At 38.1% G+C, this 27790-nt stretch overlaps 1 protein-coding gene across 4 annotated transcripts; it reads left to right on the top strand.

The window, feature by feature from the left end:
• The first annotated feature begins 698 nt into the window (after positions 1–698).
• RFC3 (replication factor C subunit 3) lies at positions 699–27790 on the top strand. Of its 4 annotated transcripts, XM_085216034.1 has the most exons (10): positions 746–843; positions 4109–4153; positions 14297–14434; positions 15260–15327; positions 18205–18302; positions 19989–20170; positions 20410–20546; positions 20655–20753; positions 21961–22030; positions 24071–27790. In XM_085216034.1, exons 3-10 carry the CDS (start codon positions 14366–14368, stop codon positions 24260–24262), a joined length of 915 nt encoding a protein of 304 aa, XP_085072160.1. In that variant the 5' UTR covers positions 746–843; positions 4109–4153; positions 14297–14365; the 3' UTR covers positions 24263–27790. The 4 variants fall into 4 exon arrangements, with proteins under 4 accessions (XP_085072159.1, XP_085072160.1, XP_085072158.1 ...); XM_085216033.1 differs by lacking the exon at positions 4109–4153 and having other exon boundaries at positions 699–843; XM_085216032.1 differs by lacking the exons at positions 746–843; positions 4109–4153 and adding an exon at positions 12792–12951.

The following is a 27790-nucleotide window of genomic DNA, read 5'->3' as shown; positions in this document are numbered from 1 at the left end:
TTTCCAGGTGACAATATTACTTATCGAATGTTTCTTTTTGCACTGACAGCTTTTTGACTTTTGAGCAAAAATGTTTCCTGCCTAAGAGGATCGAAATGGTCTGGACTGCTTGAAAAGTGTGGATGAGCCCTTGTTCTACAGCTTCTCCAGCATTATCTCATGTCTCTGCCTTCCTGAACTTGATTGGGTACAAATACGCGATCCATCGCTCACATAAATTACTGTGTGTTGCAATGGAGAAAATCTCAGTGCTTTGGAGCGTGGCACACACCCAAACAATGAGGTCATCTTGTGACATAAATGTGGCTGTTCCAACACTTGGAGGCAATTTTAGCCATGTCACTTAATGAACAGTTTGCATGTAGTTTATCAGGAGAAGAATAAGAAGATTTTTATACGTCATGTAACCACTTGAAGTGGGAAGCCACAAAAAACAAACAAACAAACAAACAAAAAAACAGACGAGAATGTATGTGAAAATGCCACATTTACAGGGATACACTTACGTATTACGGAATCATTTTTATCTAAATAAACATGCCCAGCTCTTAAAGGATGTGGTACTTTTGTTATTTCTCTGATGAAACTAAGAAAAAGTGAGCTTAAAGAAAATACTTCAGTATATCTATGTAGCTTTGGTCCCTTAAGTCTCATTTCCAAAGTAAGCTGAGAATGCAGACACTGAGTGCATTCAAATTGAAACTGTTCGTCATTTGATAAATCTCTGAACTTCTGGTAGTAGATGAATTGCTGATGAAATGGGTACAAAATATACGGTTTGATTTTCTTTCTCCAGTGGCCAAGCAAGCCTATCTGAACCGCTCCAAGCCATGGGGATAAAAGGTAAGAAAGAAAAAAAATGCGCATTTCAGTAGATTTTAAGCAATGTACTAAGAACAATTATTTCTGTATTAAATACATTTAGGATGATAAATTAATCAAGTATGCTAACATGAGAGATTTTAAGTGACTTTGCTATATTATCTGGTTTGTATTGAAGTCACAAAAATCAATTTGTTTAACAATAGTTCAGCAGCAGCAGTAGATATGTAGATAAGGAAAATGTTAGGACGCACAACACAATACCTTCTGGTATCATTGAGAGAGTTGCTCAGCCTGGCTTAAAAAGCTAAGGCAGAGACTAGAGGGACACATGCAGCTGCAGTGAGATTTGCATCACTTCACCTATGAAGAAATGACCTGATGATTCAGGCCAGTGCAATAAAATCCCCTGCTGATTTGTCCTTTATACTGATACTTCTATTTTTGTTACCGTTTGAATCCTGCCACAGTGGGAAGCTACTCATGGTGTGTATTATTCTTATGTTGGCCTTGGTTAGAAAACATCTGCCTCCTTGGTTTTTACTGTCAATAACTTAATTTTAAAGCTAAGAAGCATTTTTGATTATTTTTTAACAAAGCCAAACCTGTGAGTACGTAAGCAGCAACAACCACAGGAGAAAGAGCTAATTTGTTTTTCTCATCCAGAGCCTTATTCAGTATTATTTTTCTCTTTCACATCCCTGTGCTGCTCAAAATGCCAGTTTATGGCACAGGTCATAGGGCTTATGAACACACTTTCCTTCAGAGCCTGGTGTACATAATCCTGAAGCCCTCAAACAATTACAGTAAAAAATAGAAGCATCAACTGCAATCTATTTACACAGTGTGATATTACTCCTGCTGAGGTTTTAATTTGACCTGAGACTGTACGTATCAGCACCTTTTCAAAATTACATTAAAAACCAGTAGTTCATTCAGCCTAAAATCCAGGCTTCCTAGGCACTGAAATCAGTGTGGTTCCCAAGCTCACTGACAAAGGGCTTGGGATTTTAGGATCCAAGAGTTAAGAGGTTAAGGATGTCCTCTGCAGGCAGCACTCCCACCTAGCAGAGCCAGCAGCAGGCAGCATCAGAGTCAGCCTATAGGACTTTATATGCTGGGATATGAGGGAGGAGAACTGGGATAGAAATTGGTGGAAGCAAGGGTTGAAAACCCTTTCTTTCTCTTTACTATCTTGTCTGAGTTAAGCTTTTCAAAGCTATCTCCTGTTCTCTTCAAAATCAGTGGGGATTTTACTTTACTTACATGGACATTTTGAAATGACATCCATTCAAAACTATGGAAAATACCAATTTACACAAATTTGCGTCAAGTTGCACCTTCGCTTTTTCCTTTAATAAAAGAATCCCTTTCCTGCTGAAGCTAGACAAAGCTTATCAACCAAACTGAAAAATCAAGCTCCAAATGAGTCACTACAGAATACAATTTAATGAGTAACACTAATAATAATTCTAAGCAGGATGTGGAGAAATGCCCATCGTGCAATACAGAAAGACAAAAACTGAACAAAGCTATACTGTTGATTTTCTTCAAGGCATTTTTTTTTTTCTGAGACTCTCATCTTTTTTTGTGATTTTCAAACAGGTTTACAGAATTATACTGAGAGGTTCCTCAGGGTGATATTTCACTGAGCAGTACTGGGCAGACTCTTTTCTGATACAACTTGACTACTGCAGCAAAGCTTCTAAGGCCTTGAATTGCTAATACAGAGATTTTAAAATTCTCTCTCTTGAAATTCTCTCTCTCTTAAAATTTACAGATCGTATAAGACCTTGCTTATATAATGTATAAAAGACCTTGCTTATATAATGTATAAAAGTCAAAGATGGCATCATTTAAAAAAATCATTTAAAGCATCATTTAAACCAAACAACATATTGAAAAAAAAAACAAAAACTCAGGAGCTGCTTTAAGTTACTTTCAAATATTAAAAATAACCAGTATTACTTCCTATTACTCTTACCTCCAGCTCAATAGCTTCAAAATACTTTGACACAACCTTATAGGCATTTTCTTACAGTGGTGATGAAGTTTGAATTCTGCTAATCATTGCAGCTGACCTGCCTCTTGGCAATCCTAGCACAGAGAGAACTAAGTAAGCTTCAGAACAACCTACTCATCGTGCCTATTTCTTAGTTACCTACAAAATAATTGAAAGCTTTAAGAAAGATGGCATTCCAAATTAGAAAGACTGTAGATCAATATACCAAATCCTCTTTCAGACTCTGGCCAATATCTGATATTGCAGGATAAAGAAAAAGCCCTGTTCTTAACCATCCACCTATTTATCACTTACTGCATGAGAACAAAGAAATTCTTTTAGACCTTTGCTGGCAATCTGCTTAGTCTTTGATGCATAAGATTTAAATAGCCCTATTTTTATCTTATAATTTTAATAGAAGGTGATTAGGTTTATATAAAAAATTCAACCACATTGTTTGATGGGTGGAAAGAAACAATCTTTGTATAATCCCTTTATTCTGAAATCACAGGATAACTGACTCCAAGATCTACAATTGTGGAACAGAAAGCATTATATTATATTGATGAATGATGTCCAGGATGTGCACCATATGGTGTTCAATGATAAACTAAAGTTGGAAATAAAACAGAAAGAAATACAATGACTCTCGATCTGTGATGCTTCTGTAATGTTAAACAGAACAGCTGAATGGCTAACAATGAATATTCCACCATATTATTAAATATGTTTTAAAATTAAGATTTTAACTCAAGTTTATTTGTTCATTTTAGTCAAAATCCTGAGCCCATGGAAATTAACAACAAAATAACCGTTTCCTTCGCTGTGATTACAATTTAACCCATTTCTGTAATGATTTAATAATTGAAGCTTTTGATAGTACAAGAAAACTTCAACAGTGTCATCTTTTAAAATTACGTCTTTGACTTTTCTCAGAGATGCTTTGACTACTGATAGCATACAGGCTTCATATGCATCCAAGCAGCTAAACAGTAAAGCTGATCAGATGCCTGAAATCAGAGAAAGGTCTCTGAAATATTCTGATAATCAGTACTTTGATAATCACTGCTCCTCCACAAGAACAGTACACTTTCTAAAACAAAACTAAGGCTTGCTAGAAATAAAAGATTTATTTTTTTAAATATCTTTAGTATTGCAAAGTTTTAGATAAGGCTACAATATATGCAAGATAGTCACAGTGATGTGATCCTGAATGCACCCCCATCTATCTTTGTCATCTTACACAGCCATAAATATGAAATAAAACCTTTCTTGATCTTTTAGAAACCTTGTTCTAAGACAGTTCTCCTGCAATGACAACAGAAACTTGTGAGTTTACACTTCTATCTATATTTAAATAAATGCTCATATGTGGTGTTACTATAACTCATTTACCCTTATCATGTTCTTTCCTTAAAGTTTATTAGCTCCATTTGTTATGTCACATTTAAAATTAGATTGGGAGATATCTGGGGAAGGAATCATTAGCAGGTTGCAATCAGAGCTCTTAATTATGATCTTACTGGAGGGTGCTGAGGAAGCTGTAGCTGAGTGAACAGATGTACTCATTTTTAATAGGGGAAGTTATGTCATAGTAAATTACTGCTCACTTTTCCAGAAGATGGGCCAATTGAAGGACATGCAGTTAAAAACGGTAACAGAACTGAAACTGAAAAGGCATGACAGATCTGACATAGTAAGCACAGACACTTACTGCTGCTGCTCAGACTGTGCATGCTGCAACAGAATGCAGATAGGCTCAAGACTTCTTCCATTGGTTGCCAGCAAAGCATCAGAAAACAGTTTCTGGAAAAAGATGAACAAGATGCTAACAGGAAATGGTACAAGAGCATTAAAGGGTTCACTGCCTGGCAATGATAAGTGGTCTTTTCTGGGACAAAATAATTTCCCAACAGAGGTACTAAATGGCCTAAAAAGCCTAATTTCTGCTTCCTAGGAGCAAAAATCTGCCATGGCTTAGTGGTAGACTGACAGAAAAGATATAGAAGCTAATTAAGAGCTTACTAAGTGAAGCAGGAAGCTTACTATGACAAAAGGTCCTAGGTATGCTGGTCCTGAATTAATGCATACAACTTGATCCTATCCGGTCTAAGTCTCCACATAAAGCAATGGAAAAAAAAATGAGCAATCCAAACTGCAGACAAATGCTATATATCTGCATTCAGCAGACACATGCACAGTCATGGAGATAGGCTTGAAGATAGAGGTGTGAGAGCACAGCACTTCTCAGCATCCAGTTGCTTGCAGTGGATAAAGAAGATGCACAAGGCAGAGCAGAAAAGCTGGGGCAGATGGAGTGATAATTTCCCTGCACATTCTGCTAGCCTTCACCAATTGCCTCCTGGGGTCTATCTGAGCCAGAATTACCTTCCACAAATTCACTAAAATTAAAGATTTTCCTTCTGTAAGAACTCAGTGAACTCATGTGAACTTTTAGCCTCTAGAGTATCTTGTGGCAAGGACTTTTGCTGTGTTACCATGTACTCAGAGAAGTTCCACACTATCCTCCTTGTTTTGAACCTATGCAGTGCTATTTTTAGTACATGCCCCTATTATTCCAAGGAAACAGTCCTTTGTGCCACTCAGGATTTTCCAGGAGACAGTCAAGCGTGACTGGTCAGTGAGCAAATGCTATGAGCAGGAAGTCATACAACACTCATGTTCATTTGTATTGGCAAGTGAGAAAGGCCAAAGAATGCAAGTCCTGTGTCACTCACAGAATCATAGAATCTTTTGAGGTGGAAGGAACCCTTAAAAGTCATCTAGTCCAACTCCCCTGCAATGAACAGGGACCCTACAGCTAGGTCAGGTTGCTCAGAACCCCGTCCATCCTGAGCTTGAGTGTCTCCAAGGATGTGGAACATGCAGCACATCTCCCTTTCTCCACCTTACCCATCCCTCCAGCACTACCCTAGCAGACCCTTCATGCTCTAGTACAGCTCCAGGATATGTCACATATACCTTCAGAGTCACACTGTGACAGCTTCATTCTGTTGGATGCAACTCTGTCCTTGCATTCAATCAGACACTTATGATTAATAGGCACACAGAAAAATAATTTTGCATACTCTTGTATATGTACTTAGGTAGTCCACTTAGGGACCACAGGAGACTGATAGCCAAGTGTAATGTCTCTAGGCTAAGCACAGCCAGTCTTCATCTCTCAGCTTAAGGCTCAGAGAATGGTCGATAGGTCTAATACAACAATGCAGCACAGGCATAGCCTTAGGTTATATCTATGTAAATGCATCACAAAGGGTGAGGGCCTATATCATTAAACTGTTTATATGATCCTTGGCATGATTTTATTTTGGGTCAGTGAATACTTACTCAAATTGAAGCTTGAATGTAGCCTGGGGACTATCAAAGGTCACATTCTATTCTCAATAGGCCTGATGGATAGGAATAAACAATAGGGTGTACTAACTCCATAATATTTGGTGACAGCTAATCTTGTTAACCTAGAATTGCCACTCTGCTTTTATTTACTACTAAATAAAATATCTAGATGCTGGTTGTGATTAGCAAAGAAAGAAATATTTGCATAAATAGTACTGTACAAGTCTATGTAGCCTTCTGGACACTATCTGCAATGCAGCATGTCTGGACCCATTGGCCAGGCCCGAAAATATACGCTGGCATCCAAAGAGGTAAAATATAGTGAGCTTGCTCTCTATCTTTAGTTCATTCCTATAAAGCTTGTTAGCTTATCATTTTGCTACTGAGAACTCACCTCTGTTCTAACTTCTGATAGACATTTATGAAGCCACCACACACATCCCTGTTTTTGCCAGTTGACTTGGTGAAAAACTTTAGAATCAGGAAGGTTTCCGGTCACTCACCTAAGGAGCTATAAAATTGAGGCAAATTACCAAAGCATCAAGAGTGTTCTTAGGTCTGTATATGAAAAAGAAATGAAGTTAAGGACAGGACAGCAAAAATAACCCTGCATTATTTTGCATTATATATGCATTATTCTGACAATGTGGCTCCACAAGATTTTAAATTGATTGAAGGTGGCACAAATATCATCTTGCCAAATCCTTACACAAAGCTGACTACAGCAGGGATTCCAGGGATATAAACTGATAAAGAAATGATTACAGTTATTGACCATTTAGTTCACTAAACCAGCTTTTCATTGAGTTGGATAAGCACAGTGACAACGAAGGGTAAAGAGCAGAAGGCTGGAGGGATGGGGAGCAGAGAGAAGGAAGTACAGCAGCCACAATTTAGATAATTTAAAAATGTTATGGAGTGTTAGCCTATGCATATGCACCTTATTTTGTTTCTTCATCACAAAATACAGTGTTGTTCCATTTACATGAAGCTAGAAAATAATCCATAAATTTAAACAGCTGCATATCTTGCATTAATTGCTCTTCAAGGCCAGCACATCCTAGTAGTTTTAAGCTGCTACTTCCTGGTGGCAGACACCTGAGGCAAAGTAAAACAAGAGAACAGATTTGTCATGAATATAGCAAATTATTTATATGAGCTCAGTTCTACTTGTACTTACACTTCAGATGAAAAAAAAGAGAATCTTTAAACAATTCTTTATTTCAGTGTAAAGAACTGTACGTTCAGACAGACACACCTGGAGAACAGAAAGTACAAAAAGCGATAATGAGATCTAATGGAAAATATTTACTTAAACGACTATGTTTAATGACAGAAGTTATCCTTCCCCACACCCCCTTCCCCCCCCTTAATTTCAACAGCATAGCAGTTTTCTCCACAAGGTATGTCAGTGCTTGGTTTTGCATTGAGTACTTTAAGAAAACCCACTTATTTTAAAGTGAGCTTGTTTAAGACAGATAAGAGCAAGAAGAACCATCAGAAGAACTTATGGCAGTTTTCTTTTCATCAAGTAATACAAAAATCAGCAGTTCTGTCACTATGGAGTTGTAATATCAGACAATAGGAACTCAGTCATTTAATCTCAGCCAGTATAGCTTTTCATCATGAAGAGCTCTGGGACTGTGGTTTGTTCCAATTCACATCAATAGCAATACAGCTGTCTGAAGACACATCAATACTAATAGCTGCTCACAGTGTCTATTGCTCTGTGGTAATTTTCCAACATCACAGTTATGTGATAATGTTGTGTGTACATCTACTGTAACTAAAAGCTCTGTGTCTCTGGTAAACATTTTCCAAATTACATTTCTATTCCAGATTTATCTTGTAATTGCATACTGGACATTTAAATACATAAAAATGTGAAGTGTAACATGATGTAGTATTTTAAAAATTACATTTATAAGTGAAAGATGTTCATTGAGATTATGAAAATGTGACGCTTGTCAGCAAAGTGTGAGTATAAATTGTTGTTGGTCATATACTCTTTGGCACCTCTCATCTGGATTACAGAGAACTGTTCCCATCTCAATAAACCGATTCCACCTCAGTATGTATAAACAGGGCTGGCCTCAGATCAAAACTTGAAAGATCAGCAAACTTTACTGAAATTAACATCAAACTTAGAGATTAAGGCTCTAGTGAAAATGAAGAGTCCCAGAGGAAAACCAAGAAATTCAAAAGCTTCTGTACACTTGTTGAGCCAACATAAATGTAATTATTCCACAAGTGAAAGACAAATTAGGAGACATGAGAAAGATCACTGTGGCCCCAGAAAAAAAGGAGATCCTATAAAAATAATAATTAGATAGCTACTAAGGACAGTAAAATTTTATAGGAGATGAAATGATGGTAGTCAAGCTCTGAAATATTAGTTCATAGAACATAGTTCATGTTATAAAACCTTCAAGTTTCAGTAAATGCATAGAAACAACAACTAGGGACAAAGGGACAAACAGTATGTTTCGCCCATTGCACGGCAGAAAACAACAGATTATGAGAAGTTTGTCCCTAGCAATACAACAGGAATTTCATTTAACATCTCACAATTATTACCATAATTGGAAATACTTTAATATGTGTTTAGAGGTTTCAGGATTTCTTTTACAAACTTTCTTCAAACTTCAGAGGAGCTGGACCACTTATCATCTTGGTGAAAGTTAAAGAAACCTAGAAAACACCTATTTTGTGGGCTACGTTATTTAGAATGCACTATTTTTGGTGATTTTTTCATCAAAATGCAACTCCAGTCAATTAAAAAAAAATCTAGTTCAATTTCTGGTGGAAATAGAAACAAATAATTCCACATCTCAAAATAATTCATAGTCCTTTGTGAACCATACTTCCTTGCCCAGAAAGAGATAAAAAAATGTCACATGTCAGCATCCTGGGAAAACTAATTCTTAATTAACATCAAGTACCAATATTTATTTATACATTTAAGTATCTGATAACATGTTACTTTTCATAGAGCTGCGCGATTAGCTTCTGTACAGAGCTTATGTTTCTTATTTAGGATATACCCAGAAAAGAATGTTGAATATTTCTTAATACATTGAGGCTTTTAAAAGACTGGTAAATCCATAGCTTCAGTTCTTAATGGATAGAGCTTCCACTGCTCCAGCTCTTCTCTTACTGCAAAATACAGGCTGATGGAAACTGAAGAACATGGCTATATATATTTCAGTCGGTGACCTTGTAAATCTGAGGGAAAGACCTAAACTATGAATGGTTTTTATCCAAAAATTATGTAGAAAATGAATATCAATTCAAAATACTGTAGTTCATCTGAAGAATGAATCTATAAGTCTGTATGTTACCAAATAGATTTTGAATTTATGTTCAGAATATTATAAAAACACCATTTCTCTTCTTTTGTTTTCTGCCATGATTAACTGTGCTGTAAATCTTGCTTAAATGTGTAGTTTGACAATTCCTAGTGGTAGAAGAAAAGGTCTTAGGTTTGCAAAGCTACACGTACTGGGGCCACAGAGGGCTAAGAACAGCAAAGTGTATCACATCTTTTAATTCTCCAGGCATGCGAGAGACTTGAAAAGCTGAGAAGGGTCTGGTCCTTAGCAACAGGAATTGGAATATACCGTAATGATTAAATCATTCTATGATATTGCTAAGTGTCCTGAATGCATGAAAATACAATGATTTTACTTTCTTTTTCTTTTTTTAATAGACCTATTTCTTTTCACCCTACCTGTTCTTTAGTAAAAGAATTTGCATAATCTTTTTGAGGTAGAAAGATGCAGAAAAGCTTTTGCAGTAATGACTGATGGACAAGATGTATCCTCCAATTAAATGTTATCTCTGTAGCCTTTTCCATAATGCTCCTTCAGAATCTTCTTGTGCTTTTTTAGCTTGCCTAATCCTTGCATAGAAAAATTCTGTGCTGTATTTCCTATGTTACCCTTCCAGAGTAAATACAGGATTGTAAGATAACCCATTAGATTGTTGAAGACCTCGAATTTCTTCATTTTATACATCCTATCAAGAAGCAGCTTCTTCAGTGCTGCTAGTCTGTATGGAATATTTATTATTTTAGATTTTTTTTGGCTATCACCTTTAGTGTTTTTCTTTCCACTGTCACATTCAATCTGCATGACATCAGTATGTCACCAACAGAACAGATGTCACTTTACTACAGTCTTTTTGTTTGCTTTTTTTTTTTTTTTTTCATTCTAATTAGTGATCTACTCTTTCTTGATATGCTACAATTTACTTGCAGCAATATAGGCACTCTGATGGGGACAGGGTGATATAACCGAGACTGACAGCCAACAGAGTGGCAATAATCTACTAAAATATTTGAAACTGAAAAGAAAATTTATCTCAGTCAAGTAAGCAGCCTGAAGGATCAAAAGATGCCAGACAGTCTTGTCAGAAAAACAGAAGTTGTTGTACAACAAAATGGTACTTGGACTTGTTAATAGCTACTTGGATTGCTAGAAGCAATCACACTGTAATGACTGAGGAGGTCAGTGTAAGAACGCTCTAATTTCTTCTAACGTTGCATTAATAATCAGTTTAAAATTGGTTAAAATGTATGTATATATTTAAACACCGAGCCCAGATCTTTTACTTCAGTTTGGTACAGGATGGGGCTTCTTTCAGAGTGCCTGACATGATGTCACATTCTAAAAACATGGCTGCTTGTAGGGGGCTCAGAATGCCATATGTAATTAAAATCTCTATTTTGAGATACATTCTCTAGTTTATTCATGCAGAGAAGTCATTTTACCTCTTGAACTTTCTGCTGGACTGAACAAAATGAGTGAAAATGTATTATTGCAGTCCTTACATTTGAGTGAATTGTGGCTGCAACTGAAATTACCACAATCTCCTGTATACTTCATGTTAATTTATTTGTAATGCACATGGTCAAACCATTCCATTTTGGATATTTACTTCTTTTTGTTTAGATTTATGGTGAAGTTGAAAAATTAATGAAGTAGAAAATCAAAGCTTTCTAGGGCACTTTAATCTAATAGAAAGTACCACAGCTGCAATGCTTCATGCAGACCCAGGTTTTAAAATGGTAAGATATTTACTTAGCAAAACAATTTTATTCATCTGTTTAATTACTTTGTAAGGCAAGGAATAATTTAACTGAAAACATAAGTGTAGGCCCATACATTACTGAGGCAGCACACAATTGCCAACATTTTCTCCTTGGGAAAAACAAGAGGTCGTAAGGAAATTTAATGACCTAACAGTAAAAAGAGCTTAGGGCTTTTAAGAGCTGTTAGATTTCTTCAGTTCTGCTCAATCTCATTGGGAGCTGAAAGTATCAAAAGCCTGCTGGGTGGCATCCTACCTGTTTAAGCTTGATCTCATTCAAAAAAGATTTGGTTTTGCTGATACTTTCAAAAGCCTAGAGTCTGACAAAGCACTTGCGAGAAGGTGGAAGGCATTTGTAAACACGAAGTAGCTCTGGGGGCTGGAAACACTCAGAGGGTTATTATAAGGAGTTCTGTCAGAGATTGCAATTAAGTCTAGCACAACACTGCTAGACAAAAGAGTAGCACATCACTCAGAAATTATTAAAAGTCAGGTAAATGAACAAAGGATCTGAAAAAGCTTGTAAAGGCAAGTCATAAATGTGACTAACCAAAGAGAACAACAAAGGAAAATAAGCACTCATGGACAAATTTAGAGACTGCTCTGAGAAACAGATGGTAGAGGAGAGCCACATGAGAAACACTGTAGACCACAAAATGTAAATTTGGAAAGCAGCAGAGGAACAGGTCATGCTGTGGCGGTGGGCAGAGCAAAGGGATTCGAAGGTACACACAGCTGATGCTTCCGCAGGCACAATCACGTATAAGGACAATGCTGGCCAAGCAGTACAAGGTGAATTTGCTAATTCAAGGCAATCTGCAAATAAAACTGATTTGCAGGCATCTGGGAGAGTACATAACATGACTTTTCCAAAGAAAACGGCTGCGTTATTTGTTGATACGCTTGCTGTCTTTGCCCCACTAGATTGATGCGACCTTTAGGAGTAACATGAATGTCTGAGAAAACAAAGCTATTACCTACATTATGGCTTTCTGACTGAGAATAAATGTGAACACAGAGCTGATAAAATTGGAAGTCACACGAACTCTTAGTCATATATATTATATATATATATATTTTTTTTTTTCCAAAAAATGATGTATAGCATTATGCTGACACATTTTAGCTTGTTCATTAGGGCAGAAAGAAGCGCCACGGCAGGGCAGCCTGAGGGGAGGCCTGATGGCGGCTGCAGCTCCTCACAGGGAGCGGAGAGGCAGCGCTGAGCCCTGCTCTGTGTGACAGCGACAGGGCCCGAGCTGCGTCAGGGGAGGGGCAGCTGGGGGTGAGGGAAAGGGTCTGCACCAGAGGGCGGTGGGCATGGAACTGCCTGCCCAGGGCTGTGGGCACGGCCACGAGTGCCGGAGCTCGAGGAGCGCTTGGAAGCGCTCTCAGACATCGAGATTGGATGTTGGGTGGTGGTGTGGAGCCAGGGTTGGACTCGCGGAGGGGGGGTTGAGGGGAAGGACGGGAGGTGAAACCGCTGCCCGCCGCGGTATGTCCCTCCGCGGCCGCCGTAGCCGCCGCTCCTCCCACCGGTAGCAGCCGGGGCTGCGTGGAGCTGTGGAACGGCGCGCTTTTCAACCGCCATGAGCCTGTGGGTGGATAAGTACCGGCCCAGCGCCCTCAGCCGCCTGGACTATCACCGCGAGCAGGCGGCGCAGCTCCGCAGCCTGGTGAGGGGCCCGGCCGTGCCCTTCAGGACCCAATTGTGCGGGTTGGCCCTGCAGGGGTCGTGGCAAGGGGGGGGAACAATGTGAGGTGGGATTGGAACGAGGTGCTGGCGGGCTGGCGTTGCCCGTGCTGTACGTGGGAGGGGTCGGTGCTTTTGAGAGCAGGGCTTGTCTTCTTTAGCTGACGTTAGGCGGAGGTCTGAAACGAGCCTCGATAACACCTTGGGCTGTGAAGTTGTGAGGGTTCAGGGAGACAGTCGAGGTCAGGCTGGAGCGGCTCTGAGCACCTGATGGAGCTGAATGCATGTATATATTGCATCTCTAAGTTTTGCCTTCTTCCTTTTCCCTGTACGTGGCTGCTCCCTCCTTGAAAGCATTCGAGGCCAGGCTGGATGCAGCTGTGAGTAACCTGGTTTAGAGGGAGGCGTTCGTGCCTATAGCAGGGGGTTGGAACTAGCTGATCTTAAAGGTCCCTTCCAACCCAAACCATTCTGTGATTCTGTGTTTATTGGGGTAATGGCATCAAGCTGTGTTAGGGGAGGTTCAGATTGGATGTTAGGAAAATATTCTCAGAATGAGTGGTGAGGTACTGGCACAGGGAAGTGGTGGAGTCACCCTTCCTGAGGCGTTCAAGAACTGTGTAGATGTGGCACTGAGGGCCATGATTTAGTGTGCCTGGTGGTGGTGGGCTAGTGGTTGGATTGGGTAATTTTTAGATGATGATCAAAATGATCGTCAGGATGTTCTTGACCTTTTCCAACTGTTATGAATCTAGATTCCTTTTGTTTGTTTATTTTTTGTTTGTTTTTGAGATTTATAGGTAAATGAGGCTATCCATTGTCTTAATGGGAAAATGTTCCAGAGAAAATATGATTGCAGGAAAGGAGTTAAATTCTTAATTTATATAATGAGTTAGGACTGAGTTGTACAAGAAAAACAATATCGTGCGAGCTTGTGTGACAGTGTACTTCGTGACAGTTCTGTTTACGAGGGCGGGTAACAATAGGACAAGGGGGAATAGTCTTAAACTGAGACAGGGGAGGTTTAGGTTAGGTATCAGGAGGAAGACTTTCACACAGAGGGTGGTGATGCGCTGGAACGGGTTACCCAAGGAGGTTGTGGATGCCCCATCCCTGGAGGCATTCAAGGCCAGGCTGGATGTGGCTCTGGTCAGCCTGGTCTGGTGGTGGGTGACCTTGCACATAGCAGGGGGGTTGAAACTAGATGATTATTGTGGTCCTTTTTAACCCAGACTGTTCTGTGATTCTATGAATGCATATACAAATGTTCTCTTGCAACTGAAGGAAAATACTGTTGAAATTAATGGATCTTATTGCTTTGTGTTCAGGTACAGTGTGGTGACTTCCCTCATCTGTTGGTGTATGGGCCATCAGGAGCTGGGAAGAAGACAAGGATAATGTGTTTGTTAAGAGAATTATACGGTGCAGGTGTGGAGAAACTGAGGATTGAGCATCAGAGTATAACGGTAGAAAAAATAATTCTTTTCTCCTGCTAAGCACTGTAGACATTTGTATACTGACACGCTTCTTTTGAGAGACATTTATATTTATATGCATTTTAATATGTATATTTATTTTTGATGTACTCAATATCTTTTAGCTTATTTATGCAGTTAATGACACCGGTTTGGTTACCTGAATAGATAACTTTTACCACTGTTACTGGATATTCTTGTTCCTTAAGTGTTTGTGGATGGGTGTGATTTGTTTTTATTTCTTATACCAGTTTGAACAATAGTGTATATAATAGACTAGTAGAGAACTTCAATTTTCTGTAAAGGTAACCCTTAACTTTTAAATTGTAAGCATTGCTTTTCTCATACATGCAATTTATAACTTCTGTTCTCATTCCCATAATGACAATTTCAGCATTAATTAGTTTAAGCTGTTGTGTTTTTTTTAATCTGCTTTTGTCTTAGGCATTTAATACAACCTTCTAGTAGTAACTAATTATCTACTCAAAATCCTTATTATGGAAGACTTAACCATCAAGGAATTACCAAATCCTATTTATAGGTTGTTGTGGAATAAAACAAAAACAAAAAACAATAGTGGAACAGATACAGTACCTGGATGATGCAGCAATGGGAGCTATATGTTGCTATAATTACTGTTCTACAGGCTGGATGATGCATCAGTGCTCCTTTTCTCCTTTACCTCCTTCTGGAGTAGGAGATGCATAGGAGCAGTGTCTTTGTGTTCGTTTGATCTGAGACGTAACAATTTATAATCTGCAAGATTTCTTGAAGAGTTCTTCAGATACTAATTTATTATGGTTACTCTCTACATAGGCACCTTCTAAAAAGAAAATTGAAATTAGCACGATTGCAAGTAATTACCACCTTGAAGTTAACCCAAGGTAAGTATACTCTTAAAAGAAGTCCCACCTACAATGTGATCAGTGTCTTATCTTTGAAGTGGTTTTGAGATAAGTATATGAGGACTGACTCTTAATTTATTGCCTGAGCAAATTAGATAATGATTTGAAGTTTAACTTGCAAATAAGGGTAGGGAAAGGAGTTTTAATTACTCAGCTCTGAGTGAGCAGAGAACTTGGATTTCTGTGTATTTAGCAGTAATGTTCTGCTTAACTAGCCACATAAGTGTGCAGATGTTGAGGACTAGCTACCCAAGAACAATTCTGGTTTACTCATTTATGTTGCAACCAGAAACTTCTGTTTGAACCAGTGATCCTAGGTCATTACTTCTGTCACAAATACAAAAATAAAGCAACTTGAAAGCGAGGTTTACCTGTAAGTCTTAAAATGGTATTGAACAGAGAGGTGAATTTCCCCTTTTTTAAAAGGAAAACAGTAATAACAACGAAAATGCTCACAAAATATTGGGAGTCCTGTCATGAAGTAGATAAGTTGTTGAGTTAAATATCAGGAGCTATAACGCTGTGCTGTATGTCTTTGACAGTGGAATTGCTGGTGACAGTTCAGTGGCCCAAAGTAATACTTATATTTACCTGAAGCTCTTTAAAGTTGCCTTAAATCAAAGGACAGTAAATTTCTGTATGCAGCAGTAGGCTTTGGTTATGGTGGCTTTGTTTCCAGAGTTGAAATTCTAAGACTGTGTGTATCCTGAAGTAACTTCTAGCATTGTGCTAATTAGTAAATGTTTCCTCGTGTTGCTTTATGTTTTCAAAGCCGTTTTCACATGTGTTCCTTTAAAAACTTGTGCTGCTGTTAGGCTCTGTTTATTGATCAGTGAGTATCTGCTGGTGTTCAACAAGTGAAGCTGAGACTTTTGCTAATAAACTGTGTACACAAGAATAAACCAAAAATCAATGTTACTTTAATGATGTGAGAGAGAGAGATCTTCTGATCTGTTTAACCAAATACCACGAATGCTTGTTACTTTTTAGAGTAATTTCAATTTGAAACATAGTAATAAATATGTATGTTATTTCTATTAAAAAAAAATCCTAAAATTGTGAAATTGCTGCATTATATTATATACAATGACTGAGTTCTAAGAGTTAATGCATGGACTCGAAGCGATTGAACAGTTGCCACGTTTATGTCTGACTAGCCAGTGAACCTGTATGTGTTGTGTTCATGTTTATCGGTTTGGTCTGCGAATTTTGACTGAATTATAATCCTGTGAAATTGTGTAGTGTATCTTTTGTAACATGATAAACGGCTATCAGGGAAAGGAAATGAGCTTCTGGAAAAGGGATAAGCTACTACAGACACTGAATTCATTATGGAACTTTGTTAGGCAGAACCATTCTTTTTCCTTCAAAAAGAGACTGTCATCTTAATTCCAAAGCCTTGTCTGCTGGTTGCTTGAACAGTAGTTTTTGAGCTGTAAGAGTAGTTATTTGAACTGGATTCATTCAAGGCCAGGCTGGATGTGGCTCTGAGCAGCCTGGTCTGGTGGTTGGTGACCCTGCACATAGCAGGGGGGTTGAAATTAGATGATCGTTGTGGTACTTTTCAACCCAGGCCATTCTGTGGTTCTATAAAATAGATTCCCCTGAGCAACTGAGAAGTGAAAGAATAAGGAACAGTGAAAAGTATGTTTGTGGATGAAGTTAGCTTTTTGCATAGTGTTTTCCTGAATTATTTGCTCTGGTTGCATAGTATCAATGATAGTCTTTCAGTATGAAATTATGACCTTGGATTCTTTGTTACTGCAGAAAGCACTTTAAATGCTAGGAAAGTATTTTAAATACTCTTTTTCATTTCCAAAAGCTGGTGTAACTCATAGAGTAGAAGTAGATTGTGTAAATGTTGGTGTTTTTGCTTTTTCCCTCTGTAATTGTAGATAAGATTCTGAAAGAAACATCTCTAGGACTGAGTAGGCACCTCAGTCAGAGTCACCATAATGTGCTCAGCAGATTGTGAGCTGCTGAACTAAGCAATGATATGCTGCTTCTGCCTATTCTGCCGCCTGCTCCTTGGCAAGAAGAGGAAAGATCTGGTTGAGTGGTGACTTGAGCAGGACAAACAAATGCTTTCTTCATTTGCTTGACAGTGAAATGTTGCAGAGCTGCTTCCTCTTTTCTTTGCTGCATCAGTAATCTAGCTTGGAAGTCAGCCCCCAGAGACTGTTGTATCTAGCTGACCTAGATACAACCTAGGGACTAAGAAAGCTGCTTAGTGCCACTGTGGATGGTAGTATGGAGAAGAGCTAGGAAGATCACCTTATATTTCCTCATGTTTTCCTGACTTTAAAAGAAACAAGCTAACCACCTGTGCAATATCTGTCTTTCTTTAGTAACTTCTTAGAACTTCAGAGTGTGTCTGTCATTCAAATTTACATTAGGCATGTAGTTTTAAGGGAAAATGCACTTACATCAGTCCTTTAAGTTAGTCACCCTTCCCTGTGGTTAGACTTACTTTTTCTTGCTGTAACAGTGGGCAAGAACTTTCACAGTAAATATCTGTCCAAACTGCAATTGATAAAACTTGATTTTTTTTATACCACAAAAAAAGTTTTGTTTTAATGAGCTGATTAAAACCATCTGACAGCAGTTTTTGCCACTTTCCAGAACAGTGCAGCTAATCCAGCTGTGCCTTCATAAGCTCTGAGATTTTTATTACTAGGAAGGTAACTTTCATAAAATGTGTTTTGAGGTTAATTCTAACCTTGATATCTTCTGAAATATTTTGTCATTGTTGTCAGTTGTTTGACCAAGGGGCTACTTTAAGAACTTTAAGACAGTGGTTTTTATATGCTGTATAAAGTTGTTGTTCTAAAAGTTCGATTTGAACTCTTAATATAGCGATGCTGGCAATAATGACCGTGTAGTGATTCAGGAACTCTTGAAGACAGTAGCACAATCCCAGCAACTTGAAACAAGTACTCAACGAGACTTTAAAGGTGAGTAAAACCAGTTAAACCTAGTCCAAATACTAATTAAACTTTTTAAAAAGATTTCAGGTGATTGTTTTATATGTTGTATGCAAATACATGTAAACCTTTGTCAAATTAACCAAGTTAGCATTTTTCTTTATCTGTGGAAAGTTTGTGATTGAGTACTCATTATGAGGTTGTATGTTGTGTTGGTTTCTTAGGAAGACTGGATGTAGCTGAATGACAGTGACTGGGCAAATGGAATTGGGATTCCCACTGTTTTCTTTCAAGTCTACCACTTAAATGCACTGTAACTTACTTTGGTGATCTACAGTAGTTACTGAGTTATAAGTTATTGATGCTTAATATTAAATTGAGGGGCAGGAAAGCATTAAACTGAGACAGAGGAGGTTTAGGTTAGATATTAGGAGGAAGTTTTTCACTCAGATGGTGGTGATGTGCTGGAACAGATTGCCCAAGGAGGCTGTGGATGCCCCATCTCTGGAGGCATTCAAGGCCAGGCTGGATGTGGCTCTGGGCAGCCTGGTCTGGTGGTTGGTGACCCTGCACATAGCAGAGGGTTGAAACTCAATGATCATTGTGGTCCTTTTCAACCCAGGCTGTACTATGATTCTATGATTATGTAAATGGTGCTGTGTTGAATTAGTTGCTTATTTAGAGATTGAGGTGCCTTGAGGTGCATTGAGCAGAAGGTTCATAAGCATTTTATCTGCAATGTACAGCAGGTTTCTGAGTAAGAAAATGAAGATGGCTTTCACCGAGTCTTTTAAGAGACTTATTTCTACAACTGATTTATTTTTCCTCTTCTTGACTAAATTGAGAGCGAAACCAGAACTATATAAGAAGAAATTGAAGGAGAGAGGAAATCTTGAGAAGAAAATAATTGACAGTGGTCTTGAACTTTGATGTTTTTGTCTCACTTTTGTTATTGTTCTTAGAGCTGTGGTCACACCATGTTATGACAAAATAGCTGGTAAATTGTCTGGTCTCAGGCCCCATATGTAACCAGAGAAGAAATGGGAGAAGAGTACAGGACTGACTAATTCCTCCAGGCTGTTCTCAGGGGTCTTTTCAGAGTACTGAAATGACTCATCTATGAGTTGCCTGCCTATGGAGGAATCTGCGGAAAGTAGCTACAAGAGTTAGTAGTTTCATATCAGGCATCTCCTGATTGTTCCAAAGCATTTTTGAAGTGTTTTTCTCTTTCCTTGAAATACCATGAAACACCCCGCAGCTACTATAACACAGCAACTTTCTGTCACTCCTTTGCTAAGATAAAACATCAGCTTTAAATATAAAATATATTGGGGGGAGTCTTCAGGAAATGTGTGCTTTTTTGATATGACCTTATGCCATAAATGCTTTTTGTGTTTCTTACATAGAACTCCTTTAAAAAGTTGTTATTGTACTTGTTATCAGGGTGAAAGCTTCTGCACCTACCTGAATTACTTCTTGGCACTGAAGTGTTGCAGCCCTGCTCTGAAAAAAATTCTATTACGTGGGTATAGAGTATGAGGGAGAAGCAGATTACACAGTCAAAAAAGCACACGGATTGTCCTAATATTGCTTTGGTTTCGTGTGGAACTGTGCTACCTCTTTGCTGCTTGCGTGATTCATTTTAGCATTATCACTTTAACATAAAAGTACACCTTTTTATTAAGGAGTTCAGTATGCTTCTTTTTACTTTTTCAGTGGTGCTGTTAACAGAAGTCGACAAGCTCACTAAAGATGCCCAGCACGCTTTGCGAAGAACAATGGAGAAGTACATGGCAACCTGCAGACTTATCCTGTGCTGCAACTCCATATCAAAAATTATAGGACCTATTCAAAGCAGGTGCCTGACTGTACGAGTGCCTGCTCCCAGCATTGAAGATGTACGTTGAAACAGAAGCAGAAATCAGTCCTTTAAAACTTCTTACCAGATAAGTTCTTGCTGTGGGCTCAGGTAATATTTTATTTCCACAAAGTAACCTCACTGTTAGTGGTGGGTGACTTGTCAAGCATGTTTCATGATAGTTCAGTCCATCTCTGCTTTAGAAATATTTCAAGTAGGAGAATCTGTAGGTGCTAAACTGTTTGCTAAATATTACACTTCATGCTGTTTCCCATCTAGATCTGTCATGTGTTGTCCAGTGTGTGTAAGAAAGAAGGCCTGACTCTTCCTCAGGAACTGGCTCAAAGGCTTGCAGAGAAATCTGGCAGGAATCTTCGGAAAGCACTGCTTATGTGCGAGTCTTGCAGAGTACAACAGTAAGTAGCTGCTAATAACTATTAAAGCTATGCTTTTAGGCATATGAACCAACTTGTGTATCATTGTTAGACCAGATGACAAAGTTTGCTTTATTACCTTCAATGTAGGTATCCTTTCAGTGCTGATCAAGATATTCCTGAGATGGACTGGGAAATTTATCTGAGAGAAACTGCAAATGCAATTGTCAGTCAACAGACACCACAAAGGTAGATGAATATACTCATAGCTACAAATTGCACTTGTTTGTTTGCTTTATGCTGAATGCTAAAGATGCTGTGTTTTTTTTTTAAGTACTGCATTTCTTGTAATCTGTAATTTTTTGGCATTTCACTAGACTTTGTAACTTTGTAATTTAGTAGGTAAATATACAAGATTACAAACAGCCTGCATGAAACTGTAGTAAGTCTCTGCTATTTATGTATTATTAATGAGACTTGTTTTGGAATGCTATATCTATTTCTAAGTATTGCACTGAAAAGTTTTAAGTGAATGTTGGAGTCTGAAGTTGGCCAAAAATGCTCAGGGAATGGAGAACGTTACCTCTGCGAAAAGAATGATATTTAGAGAGTGGGAAGATGCAGAAGGACTTGAAAGGAAGAAAGGAATACCCTTTTTCTGATTGTCATGGTAGGAAAGCTCATAAATAATAAATAAAGACTGTAAATTACAGTAATCTTAAGCATCAGAGATGGATTGTCTTGAATGTTCATGAGTTTTTAGGTCTCTTCTAACTCTATATTCAGTTCTGTGGTTAAATTGAAGTGATTTCTTGTTTGCTTCAGTCTGGTGGTGAACTATCACTTTCTCTGCATCTTCTGTGCAATCTGTTGCAGCTTTGCATTCAAAAGTGAGCATAAGCTTAGCTGAGTGCTATGCTGTTTGCTTTCTTTTTATTTTTCAATATTTAAAGCTTTTGTTTCACCACCTCTATCATAACATGATTTTGTGCAATAACTTAATGTGAAATAATAAATCAGTGATTTCTTTTTCAAGAACAGTGGGAGATGCCCTCTATATTAGTCCAACTCATGTCTTATACACGTAGAATCTTTTGTAGAGTCTTCTACTAATATTAAATGTAAATAATAAGAATTTAAATGGAAAGTGAACTTAAAGGAGGTAGAGTCTGAGACAAATTCTGGTAGCTTCAAAGTTAGCTGTAAACTACAAAAGCATGTAAATATGCTATATGTATTATACTTTATTCTTTTGAACAAAAGGTGATTATATAGTATTTGAGTTGAAACTATCCAAGATGCAATGCTTCTGGTTTTAGAATCTACAAGAAAAGAACCCCCTATCTGGGTTGCTTTTTTTTTTTTTTTTTTTTTCCTGCTCTGTGACATACTTCAAGTAGTGAAAATGAGTATGCTTTGTGGATATACAACTGATATTTCATGGTCTCTCCAACAGACTTCTAGAGGTTCGTGGACGGCTCTATGAACTCCTAACACACTGCATTCCTCCTGAGATTATAATGAAGGTATTCTAGCCCTTAACTGTAGTATAGATATTAACATTTTTTAATCTTAATTAAAAAAAAAAAATTAAAAATAGAAGTCAAAATAATCCAGATGTTGAAGAAAACCTTTGTCCTTTCCAAATGGATGTGAGTGATTTTATGATGCTTTTGTGTTTCTTTCTACTAAGTAACCAAAATAGTCCAAGTCATTGCTTTGAAGCACTGGCTGAAGATCTTGTTCCTGCACATGTAGATACATAACATTCAATTCTAATTATTCTGAATAGATCTACTGGACTGCTATGTTCATAGCTGTATACATTTGGATCCTGATTGAGTTGTGTAGCTTTTGAGGGCAGGAAGATTCTGTTCTCTAACTTACAAATACACCAGATGCTATCCCTCTCAGGCTTCCTTGTTCAGATGTCTCTGATTATACTAAAACGTACTGTGTCATTGATGGCAAAGCTGAGTAAAAAAAAAAATGGAGGACACACTTTGTTCACCTGAAAATTTCTATGCTGTGTTTCTGTATTGAAGTACAGGCATGCTTTATGGACTAAATTTGATTAAGTTTGTTCTTTTTGGTAAAAATGTTGTGAAATATTCAGAAGTTGCTATGTTTCCTTCATTGAAATTTAAGACTAGAGCAGCAGGTTTCTTCTTGTCCAAAGAAACTAAATCCACAAAAACCTCCCACTAAATGGGATGTGTATGTTCTTGTATTAGGGAGATGCTGGAAGAAAGGGTGGGGGGTAGGGGGAAGAGCAGCTAATGTTTTCAACTACCCTAGCTGGTCATTGCTATTGGACATGATAACAAGACAATATGGGTTTTTTGGGTCATTTTAACTGACTTTTGTGTTGTGATGGTCACAGTACTTATTTTGCTTTAATCGTCCCTGCTGATAGTGGGCTCGTGCATCTTGCGTTGTTCTCTCATTAGAGTACACCTTCAGCATGAAGACCATTCTTCCTTCCTTGGCTTCAGATATGCTCATGATATTTCTTGCTTGATCCCAAGTTTTAATAGAGATTCGCAGAGATTTCCTTCCATGTAGAAGTGCATTTTTATTTTTTATTTTTTCCTCGTGAGTGAAGTATTGTAAAGTATCTTGTGTCCATACATGAATCTATACATAAGCATTAAATAAGGAAAGGGCTTACAGAGTGGCCTGGTTTGGAAGGGACCTTAAGGATTGTGAATCTCCAACCTCCCTGCCACATGCAGGGCCACCAAGCTCTCAATTTAATACTCAACCAGGCTGCCCAGGCCCCATCCAACCTGGCCTTGAATACCTCCAGGGACGAGGCATTCACAACCTCTCTGGGCAGCCTGTTCCAGCACCTCACCACTCTCTTGGTGAAGAATTTCCCCCTGACATTCAACCTAAATCTTCCCTACCTCAACTTAAAACCATTTCCCCTTGTCCTGCAGTTATCTACCCTTTCAAAGAGTTAACTCTCTTCCTGCTTGTAGGCTCCCTTTAAATACTGAAAGGCTGCAGTGAGGTCACCTCACAGCCTTCTTTGTTCAAGGCTGAACAAGCCCAGCTCCCTCAGCCTGTCTTCATAGGGGAGTGCTCCAGTCCCCTGATAATCTTTGTAAAACCTTATTTCAAGTAGGTTATTACTCTGCGTGACCAGTAACATCATGAAGAGTAGAAATAGGAAATAAGCAATTTTAGCCAACTTTACCTATAATTCTCATGGTCCGTGTGCCTGTATGCAAGTATGTGTTGTAGTATTTGAAGATGATGTTAATTTATTCATTTATTAATGCATAAGTAGTTAAATTATTTTTGTTTTCTCATTTAAGAGTATAATAGCTACCTGCTGCTTTGGTGTGAATTACTTATCCTGCAAGAATGCTGTGAAGAGACTCACTTTCATAAATCTAGTTTCATTAGACACATGATGTAATAATAATACTTGAACCTCTTTTCCATTAGATTCCTGAATGAGCTGGTGGTTGTTATTTGGCTGTTTCTGGAAAACTGAGGTTATCCTCTTAACTAAAAATATAAAACTTATTAAATATTGCCTTGGTTTTGCCTTTTAGGGTCTCCTGACAGAACTTTTGAATAACTGTGATGGACAACTGAAAGGAGAAGTTGCACAGATGGCAGCCTTCTATGAGCACCGCTTGCAACTGGGCAGCAAAGCCATTTATCATCTTGAAGCATTTGTAGCAAAGTTTATGGCAATTTACAAGAAATTTATGGAGGATGGACTAGATGACATGATGTTCTAAGCCCAATACCTGTAGCTGTATACGGAATGTTGTACCATAGGTATGCCATATTAGTTTTCTGCTGTCGATGTCTCTTGGCATGTGGGTGTAGTTCAAAGTCAAATATTTTATTTGATTATGGATATAAACCATGATGAACTAAAGAACAATGTTCGGTTTTGGAAACCAGATGAATTGTTTAACAGCATCAGTAGATCTATGGAAAATACCTTGTGCTTTCAGAAGGGCAAAAGATTGCCTCTGAAGATGGATAAGATGGTAGTCTACTTGTAGTATTTGTTAGCTTACATTATTAAGAGAGAACTTGCTTTTTGTTTGCTTTTTTTTTTTTTTAAATTGTTCAGGGCCTGAGCTGTTAGTGAGACATATATCCATGTTGTAAATTGCTTGAGCATGTATGTATATATTTTGCCTACTCATATCTCATTGTTTGCCTGTTTTATTTCTTTGTTTTAGCCACAATATTGTCAGTGATGTGGTGACAATGTTTTCTGACTCACATTTGTAAGCAGTTGTGTTGAAATTAGATGAGTAATACTTTTGTCTTGCTTGTAAGTCAGTTGGACAGCATCAAACTTTGTTTAAAAAGAACATGCCCATATAAATTAAGACCATATGCCAGCTGACACTTTCATGTTAGTTCTAACACACATACCTGCTCAGGTAAAGATTATTCCTTTGACTCTGGTATAATCAGTGGTAAGGTTTCAAACTTTAACAAGTACATTTTCTTAAGAAGTGAAAGAAAAGAATGTGAACAACAGATTAAATGCTGAATTAGTGTTTTATGCCATGTAGGTGATTACTTAAACTCTTAAACCAGGCATATGCATTCATTTACTTTGATGTAAAGTGTCTTTCAGAAAAGTGGGGCAGTACTCCCTAGTGTAAGTCTTCAGGGAAACATCAAAGTAAAGGAAGCCATACCAATTTGTTCTGCAGGTCTTTCATATGTTATTCCTATGTACTGTGGGTTCCCTAATATTGACTAAATTAATGCTATTTGTCATTTTCAATTGTGTGATTTAAACAACTGCTAGATACTTGGAAAAAAAATATTATATAGAAATGAATTCAATTCCTAATCACCTCTCCTCATTCATAGTCTTTAGAAGCTTGAGCATTCCTGTGTGTTCTGTTAGTACACATCTTACCTTCCTGTTCAGTGCTAGCATGCTTTATAATGAACTGGTTTTGTGATTGAGGAAGACTGGAGGATGGACTTTGTTTTTACTTTTGTGGCACAAATCTACAGCACTGTGGGAATCCTGATGGAGATCCCAGAAAACTCATTTTGTTAATTCTGAAATAAGTTAGCAGAATCAATGATTGTGGAGATAAACGCTCAACTGTTTTACAAGAGAGAACACAGGACTGGGAAAGGGGGGTATAATTACTACGTGTACTGATTGCCTGCTCTTTCAGGAGGCTAGTCTGTAGCCATTTTCAAAACCAACCATGACTCCTCCTTATTGCCCACTGTAACTCAAGGAAGTCATGACAAGGCTAAGTGACACCATTTACAAATATTTGCTTGTTTTTACTTTTAATCCATTGTCTGTGGAAAGAGTGTAAAAGGGTATGAAAGGTATCATGACTTGGAAAACTTAGTGAACCTGCCTCCCTATTCCCATCCTGCTTTCTATGATTAAAAACAGTTTTCTGTTCTTTGTTTATCTGTTACTGTGTTTTAAAATTGTATCATCTGTGGCTTAACATCCTGCTCTGTGACTCATTCTCATAAATTAAGCAGGATCAGTATTGACATGGAGAAGAGAGAGAAGATGTGTCAGTTGGAGACAGTGGATTGTTGCTTCAAAGGACCTCACCTACTCAATGCAGAAGTTTAAAATCCCAACATAACTGTGTGGCTGTGCCTCATCTAGTTGAGTGGTTTCATTTTTTTTTTGTTGTGCACTACCTCACCTGGGACGAGTAATCAAGGATGGGGAAGAAAAAGGGTAATGATCAATGGTGGAGAAAATGGCTGATGCTGTTCCAGGAAGCTGCTGTTTCTTTCTGTTGATCATGCTTTTTTGTGTGCTAAAGCCTGAAACACACAAATATCCAGGCACAGAATCTCATAAGTCTCTACATGTCTCCTACAGTGCCTGTATTTTTAAGAGAAGTGCATTTGTTTCCAGGACAACTAGTAAGTGGTAGAATTTTTCAACACATAAATTTTTCAGCATGTGTGCTTAGAGGTAGTCATCAAAACAGAATAGTCTGAGTTAGAAGGGAAACATGAGGATCATCAAATCCAACTTCTGGCTCCACGCAGCACCACCCAAAATCCAGATCCTACATCTGTGAGTGTTGTCCAAATACTCCTTGAACTCCAGCAGATTTGGATCTGCTACCCTGCCAAGCCTGCGTACCAGCAAGTGGGTTTGATAGGGCTGTATGGGCAGGTGGTTACCAGGAAAAAATAGAGACTTCTGTTGTTTTTTTCCACTTATATGGTGCTATCAGGTGGTAGCCTAATATGTCTACCACAAAAGCAGAACCTTTGTGGGGTGAGGAGGCATCTTGGTGTGGGTATTTCTGCCTCCTGTATTTGTGTAAATGCACAACAGCACTCTTCATGGTGATGTATGCTGAGCAGTGCACACCTACTTCACACACCTAGCAAGAAAGGCAGTCAGAAAGACTTCTAAACACTGAATAGCACAGGACTTCTAGGTCATGTTTCTTCAGGCTGATTTCATTTTTTTGAGATCTGCTTAGAGTTGCTTCTGAGTTGCGTGCTGAGAGGATTAGCCTTGCTTTCATCCAGCTTCACCTCCCGCTAGTTCAAAATGAGAACTGAAAACTGCTCCTACCCAGGTGGGACTTAAACTCTGCACAGCCTAAGAGGTTGCACAGGAGTCAGCTTCATGCCAGCACAGAAAGTCAGAGGTGAAAGTTTTTTATAAAAAAGATCAAGAAACCAAAGATGGTAACTACTGTAGTTAAACTTTCTCTGCTCTGCAAAGATCAGCTGCAAAAAGGCGAGTGGTACATCTGGCTTCTCTTTCCTGTTTCTGAAATCTAAGTGTTAACTCCTGCAAGGAATATAATTCTTAAAGTCATGGTTTTTTTTTATAGTTATCCATGGTAAACAACATTGCTTTAGCATTAATCGGAATAAAAATATCTGTTTGGAAGAACTGATTTTTAAAGTTTATTTTATTGAATAAACTCACATTAGCAAGGCAGACATGAAGACTGTTCCCACCTTTACCAAAGAAGTGACCTGATTATTGTGGGTTAGAAGGTAAGATAGATAAGAGTTCGTTATCACAAATTTCCCTATCAGTGCAGGGAATTCAAGATTATTACAGTTCATTGATATAAAATAATAACTGCAATTTGTCTTGTTGGAAAGAGCTCTGGTATGCCTGAGCAGTCTTTAATCCTCCTTGCTTAATGCTTTGTGCCTGCACTTACAATTAGTGCTGTATGGATTTATTGCATTGGATTTCAGTCAGTGATCTGAAACAAAACCTAAATTGTAGCCCACTAAATAAAAGTTGTCTGAAGATGACA

The sequence above is a fragment of the Meleagris gallopavo genome, chromosome 1 (genome assembly GCF_905368555.1).
Source record: "Meleagris gallopavo chromosome 1, MGAL_WU_HG_1.1, whole genome shotgun sequence".
Classification (NCBI taxonomy): domain Eukaryota; kingdom Metazoa; phylum Chordata; class Aves; order Galliformes; family Phasianidae; genus Meleagris; species Meleagris gallopavo.
The sequence above is the reverse complement of the archived record's forward strand: the minus strand, read 5'-3'. Positions and strand labels throughout refer to the sequence as shown.

Excerpts from the sequence above, each read along its gene's own strand:
- RFC3 (XM_085216032.1), top strand. The coding sequence starts at position 12,865 with ATGAGCCTGTGGGTGGATAAGTACCGGCCCAGCGCCCTCAGCCGCCTG. Across the intron at positions 12,952-14,296 it reads CGGCGCAGCTCCGCAGCCTG|GTACAGTGTGGTGACTTCCC; the intron begins GTGAGGGGCCCG and ends CTTTGTGTTCAG. Across the intron at positions 15,328-18,204 it reads CACCTTGAAGTTAACCCAAG|CGATGCTGGCAATAATGACC; the intron begins GTAAGTATACTC and ends CTCTTAATATAG.